This window comes from Parus major, chromosome 12 (assembly GCF_001522545.3).
Source record: "Parus major isolate Abel chromosome 12, Parus_major1.1, whole genome shotgun sequence".
Classification (NCBI taxonomy): domain Eukaryota; kingdom Metazoa; phylum Chordata; class Aves; order Passeriformes; family Paridae; genus Parus; species Parus major.
The window spans coordinates 20315061-20333802 of NC_031781.1; the positions used below are offsets into that span (position 1 = coordinate 20315061).

The window sequence follows — 18742 nt, forward strand, 5'->3', positions numbered from 1 at the left end:
CGGCGTGAGGGGCCCGGCGGCGTGAGGGGCCCGGCGGCGTGAGGGGCCCGGCGGCGTGAGGGGCCCGGCGGCGTGAGGGGCCCGGCGGCGTGAGGGGCCCGGCGCACAGCAGCGACCGTTTCGGGGCTACTAAAAGATGAATTAAAACCTTAGGAAAAGCCCTCTCTCCTCCTAGAGAAGCTTCTTGGAGTCAGTAAGTTAATGGGATTTTTTTTTCTATTCCAGACCCGGTTTAAATCTCTCCTAAGGTAATCACTGTGGTGAAGTCAAAATGCTGTTTCTCCCTAAAAGATTGTAAAGTATGTACTTGGCTTAGACAGCTCCTGTTCAAAAGGAAATTAAATGAACTTCAAAATAAAACTCAAGAATGCAGTTGTATTTTTAATTTACTTTAATGGTAGAAACTTCATTTAGCTACTACTATTGACCGCAACAATATAATGACACAACAGCATTTAATAAAATGCATAAGCAAAATCATGCACTGCAATACGCTATATACAAACACAACAATGCAAATTCCTCTTTGTGACTGAAGACATTGTTTGGATATAAAATTTAGTTTAAAAAAAGAACATGCTATTATTTTTAAATGTTATCACACACAACAATACTGATTTCACAAAAGAAGCCATGAGAAGCCAACAACTTTTGCAAAGTTTTAAAAATAAACATAAACAATAGTTTTCTAAATTATAAGGAACAGAGACTTCCAGAAAATATCCCAAGGAACTGAAAGTAGATGCTTCCTCTTATAAAAATTCGCTGTTTTTGTAGGAGCTCAGCACTCCCTAATATGCCAATAACCTGCAGTTTTCAGTTAGGAAGCTATGACCACTGGCTTCCAGTGTATTTCAGAGTACAGATTAACTATTAAAAATATTCCAACATTTGATCTTGATTCCGTATATGAAAAATTCAACATATACAGTCCATATGTAAAATGTTTTCTTCTGAAAGACTGTGCTTTTTGTTTGAAATTTATTCAGTCCTACTTTAACCTGCAATCATCGAAATACCGTAAAATGGAACTGTTTTATTATTGCAGAGCCTTTATTGCCACTAAATTTGAGTGCATTTTGTCCTTCAGAATACAAACAATTCAAATGTGGATATGGTACACTCAGTTTTACTGAACTTTGCCCTTTTTGTTCCCTGAATTCACAGTTGAATTTTTAAACAGATTCAATCTTGATTAATGCCCCAATTGGCTTCCTAAACTTTATAACTGTTCCCACAGTACAATGACTTTAACAGACTTTCAGGTTTCTATTCATCTTTAAAGAGGAAAGCAAGCATTCAAACAGCACCAATCGTCCATACACCAATGAAGGAGCACCTGTCACAGAAATTTCTGACATTAAATATTTTTCCTGCTGAAAAGTGCAGAAATAAGGTTCTGAAATGCTATAGGTTTATTCCTATATTTTAAATAAAAGCTTATGAATGCTTACTAACCAATACACCAAGAAAGACAACATTCTCAGCATTTTCCATAGCAAACTTTCCTCAGACTTGTGATTCACTTTAAGCATGCATGAAGTTCACTTTTTTTTGATAGATGTCTCTATCTATCAAAATCTAATCTATTACCTGATTAAATATACACAAGTCTTTGCCACAGTGAGCACAAAAGGTGGAAGTAAATGCCCAGAAAATTCTTCTTCACCTTTCTAATGACAGAAACAAGACTTGCTGAACTACTGTCCTGCAGGGTCTGTGAAATGTTTTTTTAAAAACCCACAGTTAACAGATCTACTTTAAGGAAGGCTTCCTTTTTAACGTCATCAAAAGGGAAGGAGAACAAGACATGTTTATACTTTCATAATGTATATGTTTGAGTCCTCATTATGAATAAGATACTGTCTTCACATCTCATTTCCCAACCATGTGCCCATGTCCCAGATGGAGAGTGGGACTGTCACAGCGCAGGAGCACAGTCAGTGCAGGAGCTGCACAAATTCCAGACCCAGGAAAGGGCAGAACGTGGAACGGGACATTAGTCTGACAACTAAATCAAGCAACTAGCTGTGTTTAGTTTAGGCTGGAAAATAAAGAGAAAAACTTTGGAAAGTGAATATACAATTGAAATGCATTGTGAAAATACTGAAGATGTCTTGATGCTTGCTAAGAAATTAACTACTTGCAATGTCCCTAATCTTAAATTACCATTGAACCAGAGCTGCTCTTTTGCTGAGCATAGCAGAGTCTCTAACTCACAGGTTGATTTAATGTGATCATTGTGACAATATGAATATTGATTTATTAAACAGCATCCATTACCTCCTGTTCTCTATGCTGCAGTTCAGTATAAATGGCAACTTGGTTTACTTTCAGTTCACCATAGATAAAGACTTAAAAAATCAGTCTCTTACCAGGCTTCACAAAAAATACAACTTTACAAAAATATCTCAGGAGGCTGGAAGAGGATGAGTATATAATGAGCAGGGAAGTATTTTATGTTAGTGTTTATGTCAGTTTAGTTAATGACATAGTTATTTAGTCATTATTTTTAACAGGCATTATATGCTCAATTAACTATTACTGGCAGACCTCTATAAGTCAAATGAGAAAAGGTAAGGAGAATAATGTAAAAGCCAGAAAATTCATGGAATATATTTGTCAGTTTTGAACAGCAAATAGTGAAGTCAGACTGGTTTAGAAGAAAGGTGCAAAGCTCTGACATTTGTGAGGATTCACAAAATTAGGAAGCTCTGGATTAGCAAATTAATAAAAAACTTTTAGCACATGGAATGGATGAATAATGGCTCCATATCTGTACATATATACATACACTACACATTTTCTATACACTGTACAGAATATATTTGGACAGAGAGGTATAAACATATACATTCATACACACATACATACAGCTATGTACATATGCATCAGCTGCTCGAGTGAGTTCTAGAACTGAACATGCAGAAATGCACAATGGCGGGAGGCACAAAATAGATGTGTACAACTCTATCAAACCCTTTAAAAAGAAAGAAGACAGGCAGGAATTTAACAATAATAAGCCATTTTCAAAGCATTCACGTAACTCAGAGAACAGGTTGTGGGAATTACAGAACATTACAACAGTATTACCTGTGATGAACTTAGTATGACTTCGCAATAAAAAAAATCTAAACATTAGATGCTTAACCTTGGAGCATCTAAACTTTACAAAGGATTTTACGTTAACTTGTAACCCAAGTATAAATAATGTTTTGATTTCTTTTTTGCACAATTTCCCATATGTTGTTAACACTGATTGCAGCTGAAGTAGGGTTGTAACATTAACTAACAAGAAGGGTTAATGGCATCAAACAATAAGCCTGAACTTAATTCAGGAGTATTTACTTTTAAAATGACTCAGGAACTTTAGAATTAAAAAGTGCAAAAGTAAATATTTTCACTGTCTCTCTTTTGCCATCCCCTCTTGGTAATTTTTCATATAAAGTTGTTTCTAAACTAATTTCCTGTCATTCAAGATCCAGTAGATGCTGGCAATTTGTCCTTCCTCTGCCCCTCCCTCTAGGGTGACCATGTCCTCATTTGGCTGACCCTCCTGGATGTTTGGAGGTGTTAGGACTGCAGCTGCTGTGTGCTGCTGTCACAGCTGGTCATGCTTATCACCAGAGCCACTACTGCAAAAGCTCTGGCCAGTGTGGCAAACAGGTGGGAACCTGCCTGTGTTTGCTGGTATTTCTTCTTTTCCTCTTATGGACAAGAGTAGGTGAAAAAAAACCCCAACCTCCCCTGGTTTTGCACTATTAAGAGTAACTGGAAAGGAAGAGAGGGATCTCAAACAGAAAATCAACATTTTTGTTCTTTTCGGGATGGCATAATCCAGTAGGTATGTCCTGGTACACCTATGTGTCTGACTGACTTGCCAGTTCTACTCACTTCTCCTGATTCAAACCTGACTGCTGCTGTTAGTGCAGGAAGCTGCTTTGGCACTGCTTGGGAAGTACCCTCAGCCCACTCATTTCCAGTTCTGTCTTCCTGGTTAAACTGTATTCCTGAAACCCTTTGCTAGTCATGCCAATTGGATGCTATATATATATATATTTTTTTTTTTTAATTGCCTTCTACTAATTAAACAGCAGGTAATCAGGAAAGAATCCTAACAACTGTCTGAACTTTAATGGGCAGGAAAATCTACTGACATCTGCAGTATCCTGAATGAAATAATTCAGGAATCTATGAATCCTGTGTACTATACAGAACAATAAAAAAACCAAAAAAAAACCACAAGTGTTTTACAGCCTCTGCCAAAGGAGAAACAAGAGTCAGAAAACCGATTTCACCTGGGAGCTTCAGCTCTGACTTGGTTTCCCCATGGCAGCCTCAGAATGTGCCCTTTTCCAAAGGAACTGTAATGGCGATGCAGAGCCTCTGGATTCTGCACACAGACCTGGAGCCAGAGCTCCTCACCAGAGGCATTGCAGCTGTCTGGTGGTCCAGGAATTTCAGAAGATGGTGAAAGGAGACTTGGCAAATGACACCAACTAATCAGTGGAGACCAACAATAGTTTCTTTCCCCAGAGTGCTCTGAAAACTAAGCCTTCTTAATAATGCAACATTTTAAGGCAGCTAAAAAAAAGCCTTGTATGAATTCTTAGAAGGACCTCTCCTTGGAGAGAATTTTTTCCTCTTCTACCAGTTTCATGCCAGAGTAACTCCACAGACACCAAAAGCATTGCAGCTAATTTATAAGCAATGTTAATAGCCAGAGAGAGATCACTTTTGCACATGGTCTTAGTTCTGACTCTATAGTCCAATATAGGTAAAGGGAAGAGTATACCTTTCTACATTGGTCACAAATGCAATTAAAATCATTATGACAAAGCTAGTCCCAAATGCTTTTAATCTACAAGATTCAAATCCAGTTCCTTTGCAAAAGAGTTGGAAAACAAATGAAGCACAGTGGACATTACTGTCTCATTATCATTTCCTGCATTGCCTCATTATCATGCTCCAGTCTTAGCACAGAATTCTAACATTTGTCTGAATGAACTGTGACTAGTATATGCATTTGCTCAGGTTCAGATAAATCTAATCAGATAATTTATTACTGTATTTCTGCCAACTTAAAATATTTTCATTTCAAGAGCAGCAGAAGTAGAACCTCAAAAATTCTGAAGAGAATAAATTTTGGCACTCAGTAGAGCTTCAGTGAGATAAACTTTTCTTAGAATCACTTTGTGACTGTGATACTTTGACACCAAGTTCTGTGAAAACAAGTTTAGCATTTAAATTTCACCTTTATAAAAAAAGCTATTTCAATATTTAATACTCAAGAAATAGTTCTTCAATAATTGTTACAATAATAAAAAATTTTTCCTGTCCCATATTCATAAGGAAAAGTTTGCACTTTCAAAGGAGAAAAGAAACTAAACTAATTTAACAGAAAAGGTACTAAGATTAGCCTGTTACCATCTTCCAGTCACTGCAGGAAGGATGAACAAACCCCAGAAATTCTAAGAACTATGTCAGTGTTGCACTATTTTCTGCAGAGACATTGCAAAGCTTGCCTGATTGTGCAGCTGCACTGTGTGCATCACAGGGTCCTACTGCCACTGAGAAGGATTGTGCCAGGCTGGAGAAATGGGCCAACAGGAACCTTGTGAAGTTTAAAGAACGGAGGCACAAAGTCCACTCCCTGGGGAGGAAATTTCCCAGGTATCCACATATATTCAAATTTCTACAATCCAAAATGTTAGTCTTGGATTCAAAACAGTGTATAGTTAGAGTACTTTTTGTTAATGGCATCAGAACTAAGTAGCTTGGCTCTGACCTCTGCAAGCCAGCAAATCATGTTAATGATGCTATGCAGAGAGGGACTTTATACCTTCTAGGTGGTAGTATCCAAATCTTAAAGATGAACTGCTTCATTTCATCTATTAAATGCATGCACAACTATGGGTTGCATGGTTGTTACTCAATTTACACAAATTAATATTTTATCCCTAATAAGCTATTTAATAACTATTTGCAGAGTAAGTAAATACCAGGGTTTGAGCAAGGATATCATTATATGGCCATACATTTGTGGGGAGCGTAGTTTATTTGTAAACAGAGCTGCATGATATTTATTGTTTTATGTATGTAATGCAAGGCATGCATTTTACATTTTATTTCATGTGATCCCTTTGTTCCCAAAAAACTAGAATGCCTTTATCTTCTTTTCTGAATTGTTATGATCACAAGTAATAAAAATTACAAACAAATTTTCACACAGAAAATGGGGTCCTTTTACATGAAAAATTGGAAGTTGAAATAATGGTTGTCAAGAAAAAGCTAGATGGTGTGTATTGAGATTTAAAACCAAATATTTCAATGGCTAGTTTTTGTGCTAAGGAATTCATTTACCATTAAAATGCTTTCTTATCTGTTTAAATGATTTTTATGAAATACTGAAAGCAAATTAAGTTCCAAAATCCTTTTGACAATAAAAAAAATCACAACAGTTCAATGCATTCTGCTTGTAGAACAATGACATAACCCAGTAAAATTTTAAATTTTAATAAAAGCAGCCACTACTCTTTCCAAGATAGCTACTGTTTCCGATGTTAATATCACCATTAATTTTTAAGTTTTATACCCTTAGCATAAGGACTGTGCAGCGAAAGTGCTGACACAATCCCACAGCAGTTACACTACAATCAAATGGTACTGGAAGCCAAAGTCCAGCTGACTTCACGTGTAGAAAGCAGACTTTCCATTGCATGGACAATATGACAATTTCATTTGCTATAGCAAAAGCTGAGAGAGATACAAGTCCAGTATTACAAATCTCTACAGGCATACTGGACTCTGTAATACCCTTCTGAGAAAAGAAGATTCTGAATGTGCTAAAAATAGTAACTGTAGAAGACTTTAATGCAGTCAGAAGCTAAAATTAAATAGTCTTTTGTGTTATAGTAAGTACTATGTCAGCCACCTAACAAGCGTGAAGTATAAAAGATCTTTCTGTTACTTTAGAAGCCTCATCTAAAGTTACTTAAGGTCTTTTGGCTACAATTCAGACTCTAGAAAGTCATAAACACCAACCTAGTTGATGTTTCTAAATAAATATCAATAACAGAAGAAAAATCAAAGTGCCGAACTTATCATTAGATAAGTTTTGTCACATAAAACTACAGAAGTAAGAATGCCTCTAACATTGCATTAATTAAAATAATTAATGCATCTAATGAGCCAGGATCAGATGAAGGTATTAACTGCTATGACTTTTTAAAAATCTTTGATTTTAAAATATGGAACAGCCATAATAATAAATTGTACTAAAATGAAACCTATGCTAGCAACTAGTGGCCAGTGCTACTAGCAAATATGTTGATGGCTCATCACTCAAGACAAATAAAAAGTAGTTAATTTTACATCTCCATGGTGTATGAGTACCAACTGTAATTGTACATGAGTGACAGTAAATCCTAACTATATTTTGGTTTCAAACTGAGTGACAGGAAAGTTGAGAACACTGCAAAACTGGGAGTGCTCAGGGACGGGGAGAGAGGGAGGAAGAAACAAAGTGAGAGAGCTTTATAATAAACTCTTGCTGACAACCAGAGGTTCTATACATTTCAGGTCTTAAATTGTACCCTGTGGCTACATCACAAGGGTGTTCAGAGTCCAGAGAGGAGGACTAAATTTGGAGCATACAAAGAGCAAACTCAAAGAGGATCACATGGCTCTATTTGAAAATTACTGCTCTTTCAGTTAATGACTGATCTTCCCCAAAGTCAAAAGGCTTCTTCTTAGAATAACATTTGTCATGATTGTGTTTGAATAGACACTTTCAGGAGCCTGCATATTTAATCATTATTGTGATAAATATTTTTTTTTTCTCTAGTGTGGGGAATTTCTGTAGCACATAATAGTCACTATGACTGCATTGTACTGTATATAACAACTGCACTAATTTAACATATATAGTTTCATATAATGTGGATATCTGATTTAAGAATCCACACTAATATTTCATGCATAACGTAACAGCAAGTGACTTTTTGTAGATTAAATGATTGTCTCCTTTAGCATTCTACATTTTTATAAAAATCACTAGCATTTTGACTAAGGACATATGCATTTTTTTCATTTTCCATACTCATAAGCAGGATGTTGATGCTGTTGCTCTGACAAGAAGTGATTACAAAGTGCTAGTATTATACCTTGGCATTTGCTAGACATTCATTCTAAGGATATTTTTAAATATATACATACTGTTCCTTTTACTTTTAAAGTAATTTAATTACTACTCTGATATTATAAAACTCTTTTTAACCACTGATAGTTTCTAAATACAAAGCATGTGAAAAGTATGTTCAGTAATCTATGGCCTTTTAAATGAAAGGCATCAAAAATATTCCTTGTGGCAGGAAAGGTCCTATAGCAGGTCTTTAAATAGCTGCTTTAAATTTTGTCAGCATCAGAAAAAGACAAGCAGAAATCGGGTCAGGAAACTGATAACAAGTTGGAATTATCTGCCCATACCAAAACACTACCCTTTTAACTTTGTAATTATATGTTTTTTGTGAAATTTAATTCCATCCCTCAAATTATGTTGTTCCCTTTATGCAGACGTGCCAGTTATTTGACCATTATATTCTGCTGTTTCCATTTTGAGAATGTAGGGGATTATGCTATCGATGGGAACATTTCCAATGAGACCCGTGAAAAACAGTTCCTCGGTGATGCTAGAGCTCATCAGCCTAAGTGCAGGCAGGCGAACTAAGATCCGGGCTAGCCTGAAAAAGAAGTTCAGTGCATTATAAATACATATAAGACCAGTTTGAAATACTCTATGGCTAAAGAGTTGGATCTGCCTTTATTATTACTGTAATTCATGACTAGGCTTGAAGAGGCAATTAAAGCTAATTGGCTACCACAAAAAGAATGGTAGCTGTTCTAACCTGCAAGCAAAATGAAAGCTAAGTAGCTTTGTGTTTTTCCAATGAAAGGAACGTGTTAATGCCCTTTGTAGACAGAACATGTATGTACAAACACACAATCTTCTTGGCCTGCTTTTGGAATCCCCAGCTCTGGACGAACAATGCTGAGACTCATAATATTCATACTGATTGATGCGAACATTTGCACCATTTTAAGAATACAATGCTTAATTAAAATTTCAGCCATAAACAGCATAGTCCTCAGTTGCCTAGCAACTTCATGCCAAATGAGATAGCAGGAAGGGAGCTAGATATATATAAACAGAAAAAAGAGAATCTGCTTCTGATGAGAGAAGGAACTTGGGGGAATATACTGTTAAGGATAAATACTGCCAAATTGCCCTGATGTTTCATTTACCAGGATGTTAACAGATATCCAATATAATGAAGTGGTTGTATTGAAATGCTAGACTTCACATGCATATGAAATTTAGGACTGTGATGAAAGCATTTTGCTGTCATTCCTATGGGAGATGTGCATCACAAATGCTGAACCAGAACCATGTAATAGCAAACCTAAGGTAGCACTGACCACAGGCGGTCTGGAAAATGCTTGAATATTTATGGAGAAAATATATAAGGTCCATTCTGCTAGTATACCATATCTTCTAAACTTCAGGGCAAAAAGATTCAAGCTATGCTGTTGTTTTTCTGAAAATTGTAACACAATTGGCTTGTCCCCTATCTCAATTTGTACCAGCACTCAGTTGCTCAGAAATAATCAGATTTGTTCTCCAATCTTGTCTATGGGTGAGCATGGAGATAGCGACGCTATTAGTTAAAATACAGGATACTGCTTGGGGAATGTAACTCTGATTTTCTTCCCTGAGACATTATTATGAGAAGTAAGTATATGGAGCAAATTTTATACTTAAGTTTTATGATATATATTTTGTTCTCACTAATCAAAACAGAAGGACCCAATTGTACATGGAAGAATGTGGGATTTGAGAATATTTCTGAGGCAGAGAATCCTATTTTCATTGCACCACAGTGTTAATTCTGTAAGATCAGTGCAGAAAACAGAGATGGGAGAAGCTCTCTTTTTCAGACAGGTTTTTTTCTTCTTTTTAGTTACCCCACCCTCAGACAGTGCTTAAGTGTATGGGATTGCTTCTTTACATGAGGATACCTTTCACAGTAAAAAAGGACACGTTCCGTTATATCTTGCTAGACGCAAGTGAGAACTTCCCTGATAGTGCAGAGAATCATTGAGTTGATGAATTTTGAGTTTTGATGGAGATTGTCAGAAAATAGGGTAATCATTTCTAGCACATAACAATGAGAATGGTTGAAAGGTGAAAAAAACAAGCTAGATAATTTCAGAGGAGTCCTTGGAAATTAAATTTGGAAATTAAAGAAAAAGCCAAAGGAGAAAATAAGTATAATATGGGAATTTCTTATAAACAGAAGTCTGAGAGATGGTTACTGTTCCCCATTATAATCCTTGTTTTTTCAAGGGCTATAACTGACAGTTTTAACATTTTTCTGTATATGCAAGTTGAAAAACATTTCAAGGATGATAATCACCTTTTACTTGTCAAAGAGACTTTAAAATAATTTGAGAAGAGAAGCAGTGTGAATTAGTCAGTTGAAGCAGTTGTCCCCCAAACTTCTAAAAAAGTAAGTCTATTTACTTTTCTAAACATGACTATGAGAGTCTCAAAAAAACCCTAAAAAAACAAGCAAGTACTAATAAATTCAATTTACATGGAACAAACTAGACAGCTATTCTTATTTCTATACATCTTTGAACAAAGCTGCTTGCTTTTATGAATTAGGTTTTAGTTCTTTCTTATCAACAGTTAGAAAAAACCCCAAACCCCAGATGTCAGAAACATCAATTATAATATATTGTACTTTAACTACTTTAACTGTTAATATATTGTAACTTTTTTGTTAGCTATAGCCCATAACATTTTTTTGGGTACTTTACACAATAAATACCTATAAGTATCTTCAGGATAGGTTTTTTGTACATAGTCCTGCAATTCCATCTGTGCCTTCTCCTGGAATTTTTCTATTTGGGTTGAACTGGTCAGACCAGGGTGATCTAAAGAAACAAAACATTTCTGTATGTTGATTGTTTCCCTATACATCGTGAAATAAATATAAGACTCTCACATTTAATTTCAATAAAATTCTTCTATAGTATTGTGATGTTTAACATGCTATCTGTATAAAGGAAACAACTCAGGTGCACATTTACTTCCTGGCTTCAGAGTTAGCTTGTTCACTTTTCTCTCTAGAGCTGTGTGTATCCATAAAAAAGCGGACAAAGATTAAAACCTGTATGTGTGTACCAGGCAATGACACAGAATTTGTTTTTAACTTTGCTTGTTTAAATGTAAATATGCTCGTCTCTGTGATTTGTTATAACTAGGCTGGCTAAGCAGTATCTAGGGTTATTTTCTTGATAGATCAATGTCTTAATCTTCCAAAGTCTGTCTTATGTTTTAATTCCAGCTGGCTCAGGTCCTCAGACAGCCACGTGATCAGAGCAAAAAAAAAACAACAAACCCACAAAATATCTATCTTACTGTGCAAAAATATCTTCACTCTTGTGTCCAAACTGCTTGTCTCTTGAAGTAGGACAGAGCTACCTTGAGGTTCTATGGTTTCTTGCTTTTACAACTCAAACAAAACCCCTAATAAACCTAACTCTAATGGGACATTCTCCCCCAAAAAATTCAAAGTAACATTTCAGGACACCAGTATCTTCTAATTAAGTTTTATTACAAAGAGAAAAATAGTTACCAATGCAAAAAAACCCAAGCAAATATACCAATAACAATATATCATTTTACTTTGTATTCTGTTAAATACAAAGTGGTAAATACCTTTAAATTAAAATAAATAATAGGCATTTCTGAGCAAAACTTTCCCTTTTACTCAGCTTGTCAACCGTTTTAGATTAACCTTTGTGTGCCCTAGAAACATTTGCCACCTTTGCTGAAAAGACTGTCACTTCCAATTTCTTGAATGTCCTTACCTAATCATTCCAGAAAATCTCAAGTGTCTTCTTTGAGTAAATTTGCATATTTCAGAAACACTTGACTATTCTTTAGTCATCTGCTGTAATTTTTTTGGTAACAAATGGAAGACAGTCTGTTTGCATTCAGTTTTTGAGATTTTGTGTAAGTTTCATATAATATAGGTATTTTTGCTCATATTTCAGCTATTCCTTTTATGAGTATATTAAAAATAGTAAAATTGAAGCAAAATTCTTTGTGTCACTAGGAGAATGCATTTCTTCTAATCCTCCTCACCATTTACTTCACTAATATTGCTAGTACACATTCCAGATAATTTATTATTCATATATTCTCAGATGAAGGTAACTTGAGAATCTAATCTTCTAGGGTGGATATACAGGAAACACCTAATAGATTTGAACTGTAAATAATATAAATATGTTGCTCTGAAGTTATTTTAAAACACATCATGTGATAATCATTATGAAACAATTTTATCTGCAGTTTAACAGATGAGTCTCATCTCAAGACATTAGTCTCATTTAAAAAATCCTAAAGAATTCACATATTAAGGCTTTTTATTTAAAAACATATGGTTACTAAAATCCTTACCAGGGCTAAAAAGGACTATAGCTTTAAGGTATGCATATTCATATCCATCAATATCAAGCTTGGCCATGCTGTTACAGAACTCTTGAAGTTTCCAGATGTGTTCCATGACTTGCTTTATTCTTTCTCCAGAAAGTTTATCTACAAAAAGATATTGCTTACTATTTCATCTGAGCTCAAGCATTTCTAATATATTAACAAATAAAGTTTTATAAACCAAGTCAAGTGATATTTGCAAGTCTTCTGCTGTCTTAAAACCATGTAAGGATGGCCTGAATTATTATGAAAGTGAAGTGAATTTATAAAGTTGAGTCAGACCCAGGGCTAGCAAACAGAATGTTAACTCTTTTGTGTAATTTGGCCAGGACAGCATAATCTGCCACACCAGACTTTCCAGTGGTGTACTGTTTTGAGCAGAGACTCTGAAATTATGGTGCATTATTCTACAAAATAGCAAATGCTAACATGTAGCCCTAATTTTAAATTCAAATATTATTGAATTAGCATTTCCAAAAGTGAATGCAAGAACAGTAATGACAGTGCTACTTTCTCCTCTATCTGTACTTTTAGGAGTGAACTTTTCATTAGCTATGGTAGCTAGTCTTTTTCCCATCTGATGGAGTAAATTCACTGAAATACACATACACAGATTCTTCTATCATTTGAAAGATCACAGTCCTTATATTGGGTTCATAATCTAACTTAAAATTTCCATTTAAAAAATATTTTTTATTTATAGGTATGTTACAGGTGAGTGGTATTGGCTGCTAAACTAGGAAGGGAGAGATTCCTATTTTGGTAAATATAAATCCATGTATTGGACTGCATATCTACCAACTAGTCAAGGAATAAAAACATTAAAGAATACATTAAGACAAATTTTTGAATATATGATTACTATTAACAAACTTCAGAAGTAAGTCAGTTCACAAGGGATAAAATCTTTTCTTGAAAAACACATTAGAATAATTTTATTCCAGTCATAATCTCCAATTCTAGTATTTAATATAATTTTAATTTGAATATTTTATTTTTCTCTATACAGCTAATAGTGCCTAGGATTGCTTAGACCTCATGTGCCTTAAACTGAATCTTTGACATCGTTTATTACTATTTGATCTATTTTCTGAAACTGCAATGAGAAGATTGAATGAATGGGAGAACCATTTTTTGCACAGTCTTGAAATACGAATGAAAGCATAATTTACATTTCTTAAATCATTAATTGTGATACAAATTTTTAGTTACTCAAGATGGATGAAGATGGACATAATTTAGTGGTTTTTATTCCTGTATTAAGTGGGAAAATATGGTCCAGAAAAAGTCAGGAAAAGCAAACTTGAATTCCAGAGTTTCTGAGTAGCCTCATCACTAATATGTGCCTAGATAAAGTTCTGAAATTTCTTCACTTTGTTTTGAAGGTATAATGCACAATATAACATTATAACTTTGCGGGACAGTTAAATAACACTAATGATCCTCTTTTCTTGGCTGGTCTCAGCTAACACAGTATGGCTGCAAGTACAGATTATAGAAAAAAATATTTTTTTTCCAATTTTGATTCATGAGAACAGAAGTGGAACCAGCTGTAAAAGCCCTACCACTTACTCCTCCCCAAAGTCACTGCCTGGAATACAGGTGGGATAGACAGCTCTGTGTATTCTGAAATGGATATAAAGTAAAAGCCTAACTCTGCCTAGAACATCCAATATTCCCCTGATGCAGGTTTCCCTACTGATCTTTTGCCTCTCTGTGCAGGAAAGGATCAGCACACTCTGTTGTATTTTGGGACTATCCAAGCTATCTTAAATGAGAAAACAACAAAACAAACAAATGAATCAACAAACAAAAAACCAAAACAAGAAAAAACCCTATATTCATTATAAAAGCAATGAAAGCATACTATCCACTTAAGAATCAAATTTCAGTCTAATTTACTTTATCACGATGAAGCTAATAAAGGAGATTAAACTTGATTGTAGAAGTATAAAATGCACAAAGCAGATGGCTGGAAAAATATTTAATATCCTTTAGCTCTAGAAAAATACATCTGTTTTACTCTCCACAGTAAAAACCTATTTTCTAACTTTTTCTCTGTGCACAATAATGACACCATAAAAAATTACAAAAATAGGATTCCAAATAGTATTCTGTAACTGCTTCTAATGCAAATTTAAGTTTAAAGCAGTTTTCATGTATTATGCTCTGTTTGCAGAGTTCAAAGCTGCTAGTATTGTTTTCTTCCTCCTTTGAAAAATAATTATTATTTTCATGCTAATCAATCCAATTGATTGAAAGAATCTTTAAAGAATGAAAAAAAGCAATCATAACAGATTTTCATCCTTTCTAATTATAATCATCACTATCAACAGACCAACATTGAATTAAAAATAAAATTACATACAACTTTTTAAGAATGTCAAGAAATTAAGTTGCTTAATGGTTCAAGGATGCTTCAAAATACATTAATCATTACTGCATTACAGTAGTATCCAAAACCATTATACTTGCAAGAATATGCTTGTTATAGTAATTGGCAAACACTGTGTTTTTACACTGCAAAGAGAAGAAAGTTCCAGAGGGAAAAAGTCTGGTATAGTTTGGAAGAGGATACCATTATTCTCTGAGGAAAAAACATACATCTGGATGGGAAGAAAACTCGGAGCACATCCAAGGAGTATTTTAGGATGCACTGTCTTTTTCTGTAATGTCAGTCAGGCATAGAAGACCCCCTTGCCTCTATGGACACTTGTAACCCACAGATATCTCTGTGAGGTCAGTGCAACAAAACTGTAGATCACCAGGAGAAAGATAATTATGCAAGAGAAAGGTTCACCTTCCCCTGGTTCCTGGTGAACAATTCTGCCAGTGATGGGGAAACACCTGGTGAGCAATTTTATCCCAATGTCCCCGTACTGTTAGCAATACTGGTAACATACCTTCTTGTATGCTGTTCTGGAGGTGGTTGACAATCGCTCCTAGGATGGTAGACAGACTCATCACCTGTGCACACTGCGCCAGGCCTAAAGTAAACAGCTCATTCCAGCAGGCACGCACAAGGCTCGTATTGCAGTCCTGCCTATAAGCAGCAGAAAATCAAACAATGCGAGGTTTGCATATCAGCTTGTTATTGCCCTATGTATAATTATGTATAACAATTCATAATAAGGATTAATCTATTGCAAAACATTTTGGTAACAGGCATATATTAGCATATTACAAGTATTTCAAGAAGCAAAAAAATTATAGACTATGGAAAATCATTTTGCATTATCTGTGAAACGGTGCTCATCAATTCTTTAATAAGGTATTAAAAACAAGCATTTAATTTCTACAAATTAATGCTTTCTTTTGATTTGGCTTTATTTTTGGTAACCACAGTACTATCAGATATTGTAGTTACCCTCCCCTCTGCCACTTCTATTTTATTCTTTAAAACAGGGAATATAATGTAGTCTTCACACTTTTTAAAGTATTCATTAAAAATTAAACAATGTCATAACTAGAAAGTTCAAAATAGCTGGGATGTGTTCAGGTCAGTGCTTAAATTCATTCAAGAGCAAACCATTCAGATAGAGTATGTCCATTTACCCAAGAGCTTGAAATGCAGGTATGGACCTAGCCCAGTGCATAGAGAGGAAAAGGAGTCGTGATGCTGACTCACAGATGTAGTGTACATTAAGGTACTCTGGCATCGGACTGGGCATTGTCAGCTGCAAAAAATAAAAGTACAGTACAATACATATAGTTCAGACATAAACCAGTTTTTATCATCAATGAAATAACTGGCAAAAACATTCAAACTACTCTCATAGTCCATCACAACAGTGTGACAAGAAGTTGTCAAAGGAAAACTCTACTCATTATTCTGGCAAGGAATGCAAATTGGGAATACTAGACAAGAAATTATGTAGCACCTCATACATCTTAACCATTAGTCTGTTTACTAAGACATTTAAAGAAGCACATACCTTAAATGTGACATGTGTATCTGTAAGTAGGGGTCCTTCCACTTCAATAATTGGTGTTGACTGATCTCTACTGATTACATGGATATTCCCTCCTCCTGTAGGATCCATCCCATCTGCCAAGTTATGAGCTGTTGTACCATCTGTGGTATTAAGTGCTTTAGCCAAAGTATCAAACGCCCTAAAAAATAATAAATAAGTAAACAATGAAAGAGTGCTTGTTTAGATCTTAAAAAATTCACAGTGCTCAAATTAAATGCTATAAAACATTTCCATTTAGAGGCAACATACACAAGAACTCTTTCGGCTGACACAAGGTCAGACTTTTCATTATAATTTGGTCCCTCTTTACTCTTTCAGCCTTAATAAAACAAATAGATGTGCCCACATATTGCTGGTAAAAGATCTCCCCTGTAAGGGAAGGATTTCGTACTGTAAATCCCGCTCTGACAGTTTTATCCTAGTATTTGTACTAGTAGAGGGGCCTTGTGCTGTGCTGGTTGTGGCTGGGATAGAATTAGTTTTCTTCACTGTAACTAGTATGGGGCTGTGTTTTGGATTTGTACTGAAAACAACGTTGATAATATAGAGATGTTTTTATGCACAGCAGTGTTTGCACAGCGTAAAGGCCTTTTGTTGCCGCTTCTTGTCCTCCCTGCAGTGAGGAAGCTGGGCACGCACAAGTTTGGAGGTGACACATCCAGGCCTGCTGACCCCAACTGACACAAGGATTATTCCATACTTTGTGACACCACACTCAGTATATAAAGAAGGGGTAAGAAAGAGGAAGTGGGGGGATGTTTGGAGTGATGGCCTAGGTCTTCAGAAGTAACTGTCAGACGTGCTGGAGCCCTGCTGTCCTGGAGGTGGCTGGACACCTGACTGCCCATGGAAGGTAGTGAATGAATTCCTTTACTTTGCTTTTGTATGCGGCTTTTGTTTCACCTATTAAACTGTCTTTATCTCAACCCACAAGTCTTTTCACTTTTACCCTTCTGATTCTATCACCAGTAGATATCCCACCTCACTGGTGGGAGAGTGAGGGAGTGGCTGTGTGAGGCTTAGTTTTCCACTGGGCTAAAACCACAACAATCCTCTTGCACTTACCATTCACTCACTATTCCCTATTCTCACAGATTCAGTGAGGATTACAGACCAGATGTACTCTAAAGAACAAAGTTCCTGTCCTTGTCCCCATCCTTGATCTCCAGGTTTTTGGAACAGTGGAGAATAGTGTGTTTTTCTTCTAGACAATATTATATATGCCTGAATTTCCTTTCCCTTAAGATGAAATATGGCCAGGCACTCCTCATCTCCCAGTATAGGTAGACAGAGCCTTAAAAACCTTATGACAGTAACACAAGAGAGATTGGTCCCTGGTCTCCTTTATACTCAAGCTGTTGCTGGATCATTACCCAAATAAATCACTGTAAATTCTCTTAGGATTAACAGAGCTTAGATATAAAGAAGAATTTTGTGTCCCACTTTCATACCAGTGGACAGTACTATGGTATACTTCTCCTTTGCCACTTTTTTGTCAAGATGCTTTTTTGGGAGAGGGTTTTTTATAATTTTTTTTTTCTCTTTAAAGAAAGAGTAAGAGGTTGACATAAGCTGACATAATAATCTTAAAAGCCATAATTAATATCCTCTCTCTCTCTCTTTTCCTGCCCCCCCCAGAAGAGATGTCTTCCAGTCGATGTAGTGGGCAGTCTGGTCTGGTATTTTTTTATTGTCAGGGGTTTTTCTGTGTAAATGGTTTCTTTTCTTATATATTTTGTTACTAATATTGTTGCCATTACTGTTCTATTTTGCTAATACTGTTTGTTTGCTAATCTCATTGTTGTTTCCAGTAAATTGTTCCTATTTCAACCTGTGATCTCTGCCTTTTGTGCCTCTGACTGGAGATGGATGGGGAGCAAGTGGCAGCATAATTAAAGTGTGAACATTAAATTGGAGAATACCATTACTAAACCATGACCGTTCAGCTTCTCCCAGAAATCTCCTTTTTGAGAAACAGTGGACAGTTTTGACTTCCCCCGCACAGAAAACACAACCACAAACATCCAACAAAAAAAAGTTCTGGTCTTGAAAATCTCAAGCTGTGCTGGAAATTTTAATATTCCATGCTCCTTTTTCATATATTTTTCATTAATAAATAAAAGAAAGACTTTAAACTCTTTCTAAATCGACATTACCAGGAGATTTTATGGCAGCACAATCTCAAAAATAAATCTGCAGTAAT

General features: G+C 35.5%; 1 protein-coding gene and 1 long non-coding RNA gene across 10 annotated transcripts in view; one reads left to right on the forward strand and one right to left on the reverse strand.

Annotated features, from left to right (window-relative positions):
* The first annotated feature begins 27 nt into the window (after positions 1-27).
* LOC117245079 lies at positions 28-18376 on the forward strand. Its single transcript, XR_004499275.1, has 2 exons — positions 28-193; positions 17159-18376. It is a non-coding gene; the product is annotated as an uncharacterized LOC117245079 (long non-coding RNA).
* NR2C2 (nuclear receptor subfamily 2 group C member 2) overlaps positions 377-18742 on the reverse strand; it is a 34391-nt gene continuing 16025 nt past the window's right edge. For 8 of the 9 annotated variants that reach the window (XM_015640999.2, XM_015640992.1, XM_033517569.1 and 5 more), the window contains 6 exons: positions 16501-16678; positions 16121-16242; positions 15469-15608; positions 12533-12670; positions 10893-10998; positions 377-8741 (listed from right to left, as the gene is read on the reverse strand). In XM_015640999.2, coding sequence (XP_015496485.1) covers positions 8567-8741; positions 10893-10998; positions 12533-12670; positions 15469-15608; positions 16121-16242; positions 16501-16678 — 859 coding nt within the window. In that variant the 3' untranslated portion in view covers positions 377-8566. The remainder of the gene's footprint in view (positions 8742-10892; positions 10999-12532; positions 12671-15468; positions 15609-16120; positions 16243-16500; positions 16679-18742) is intronic. The other variant, XM_015640996.1, reaches the window with a different exon arrangement.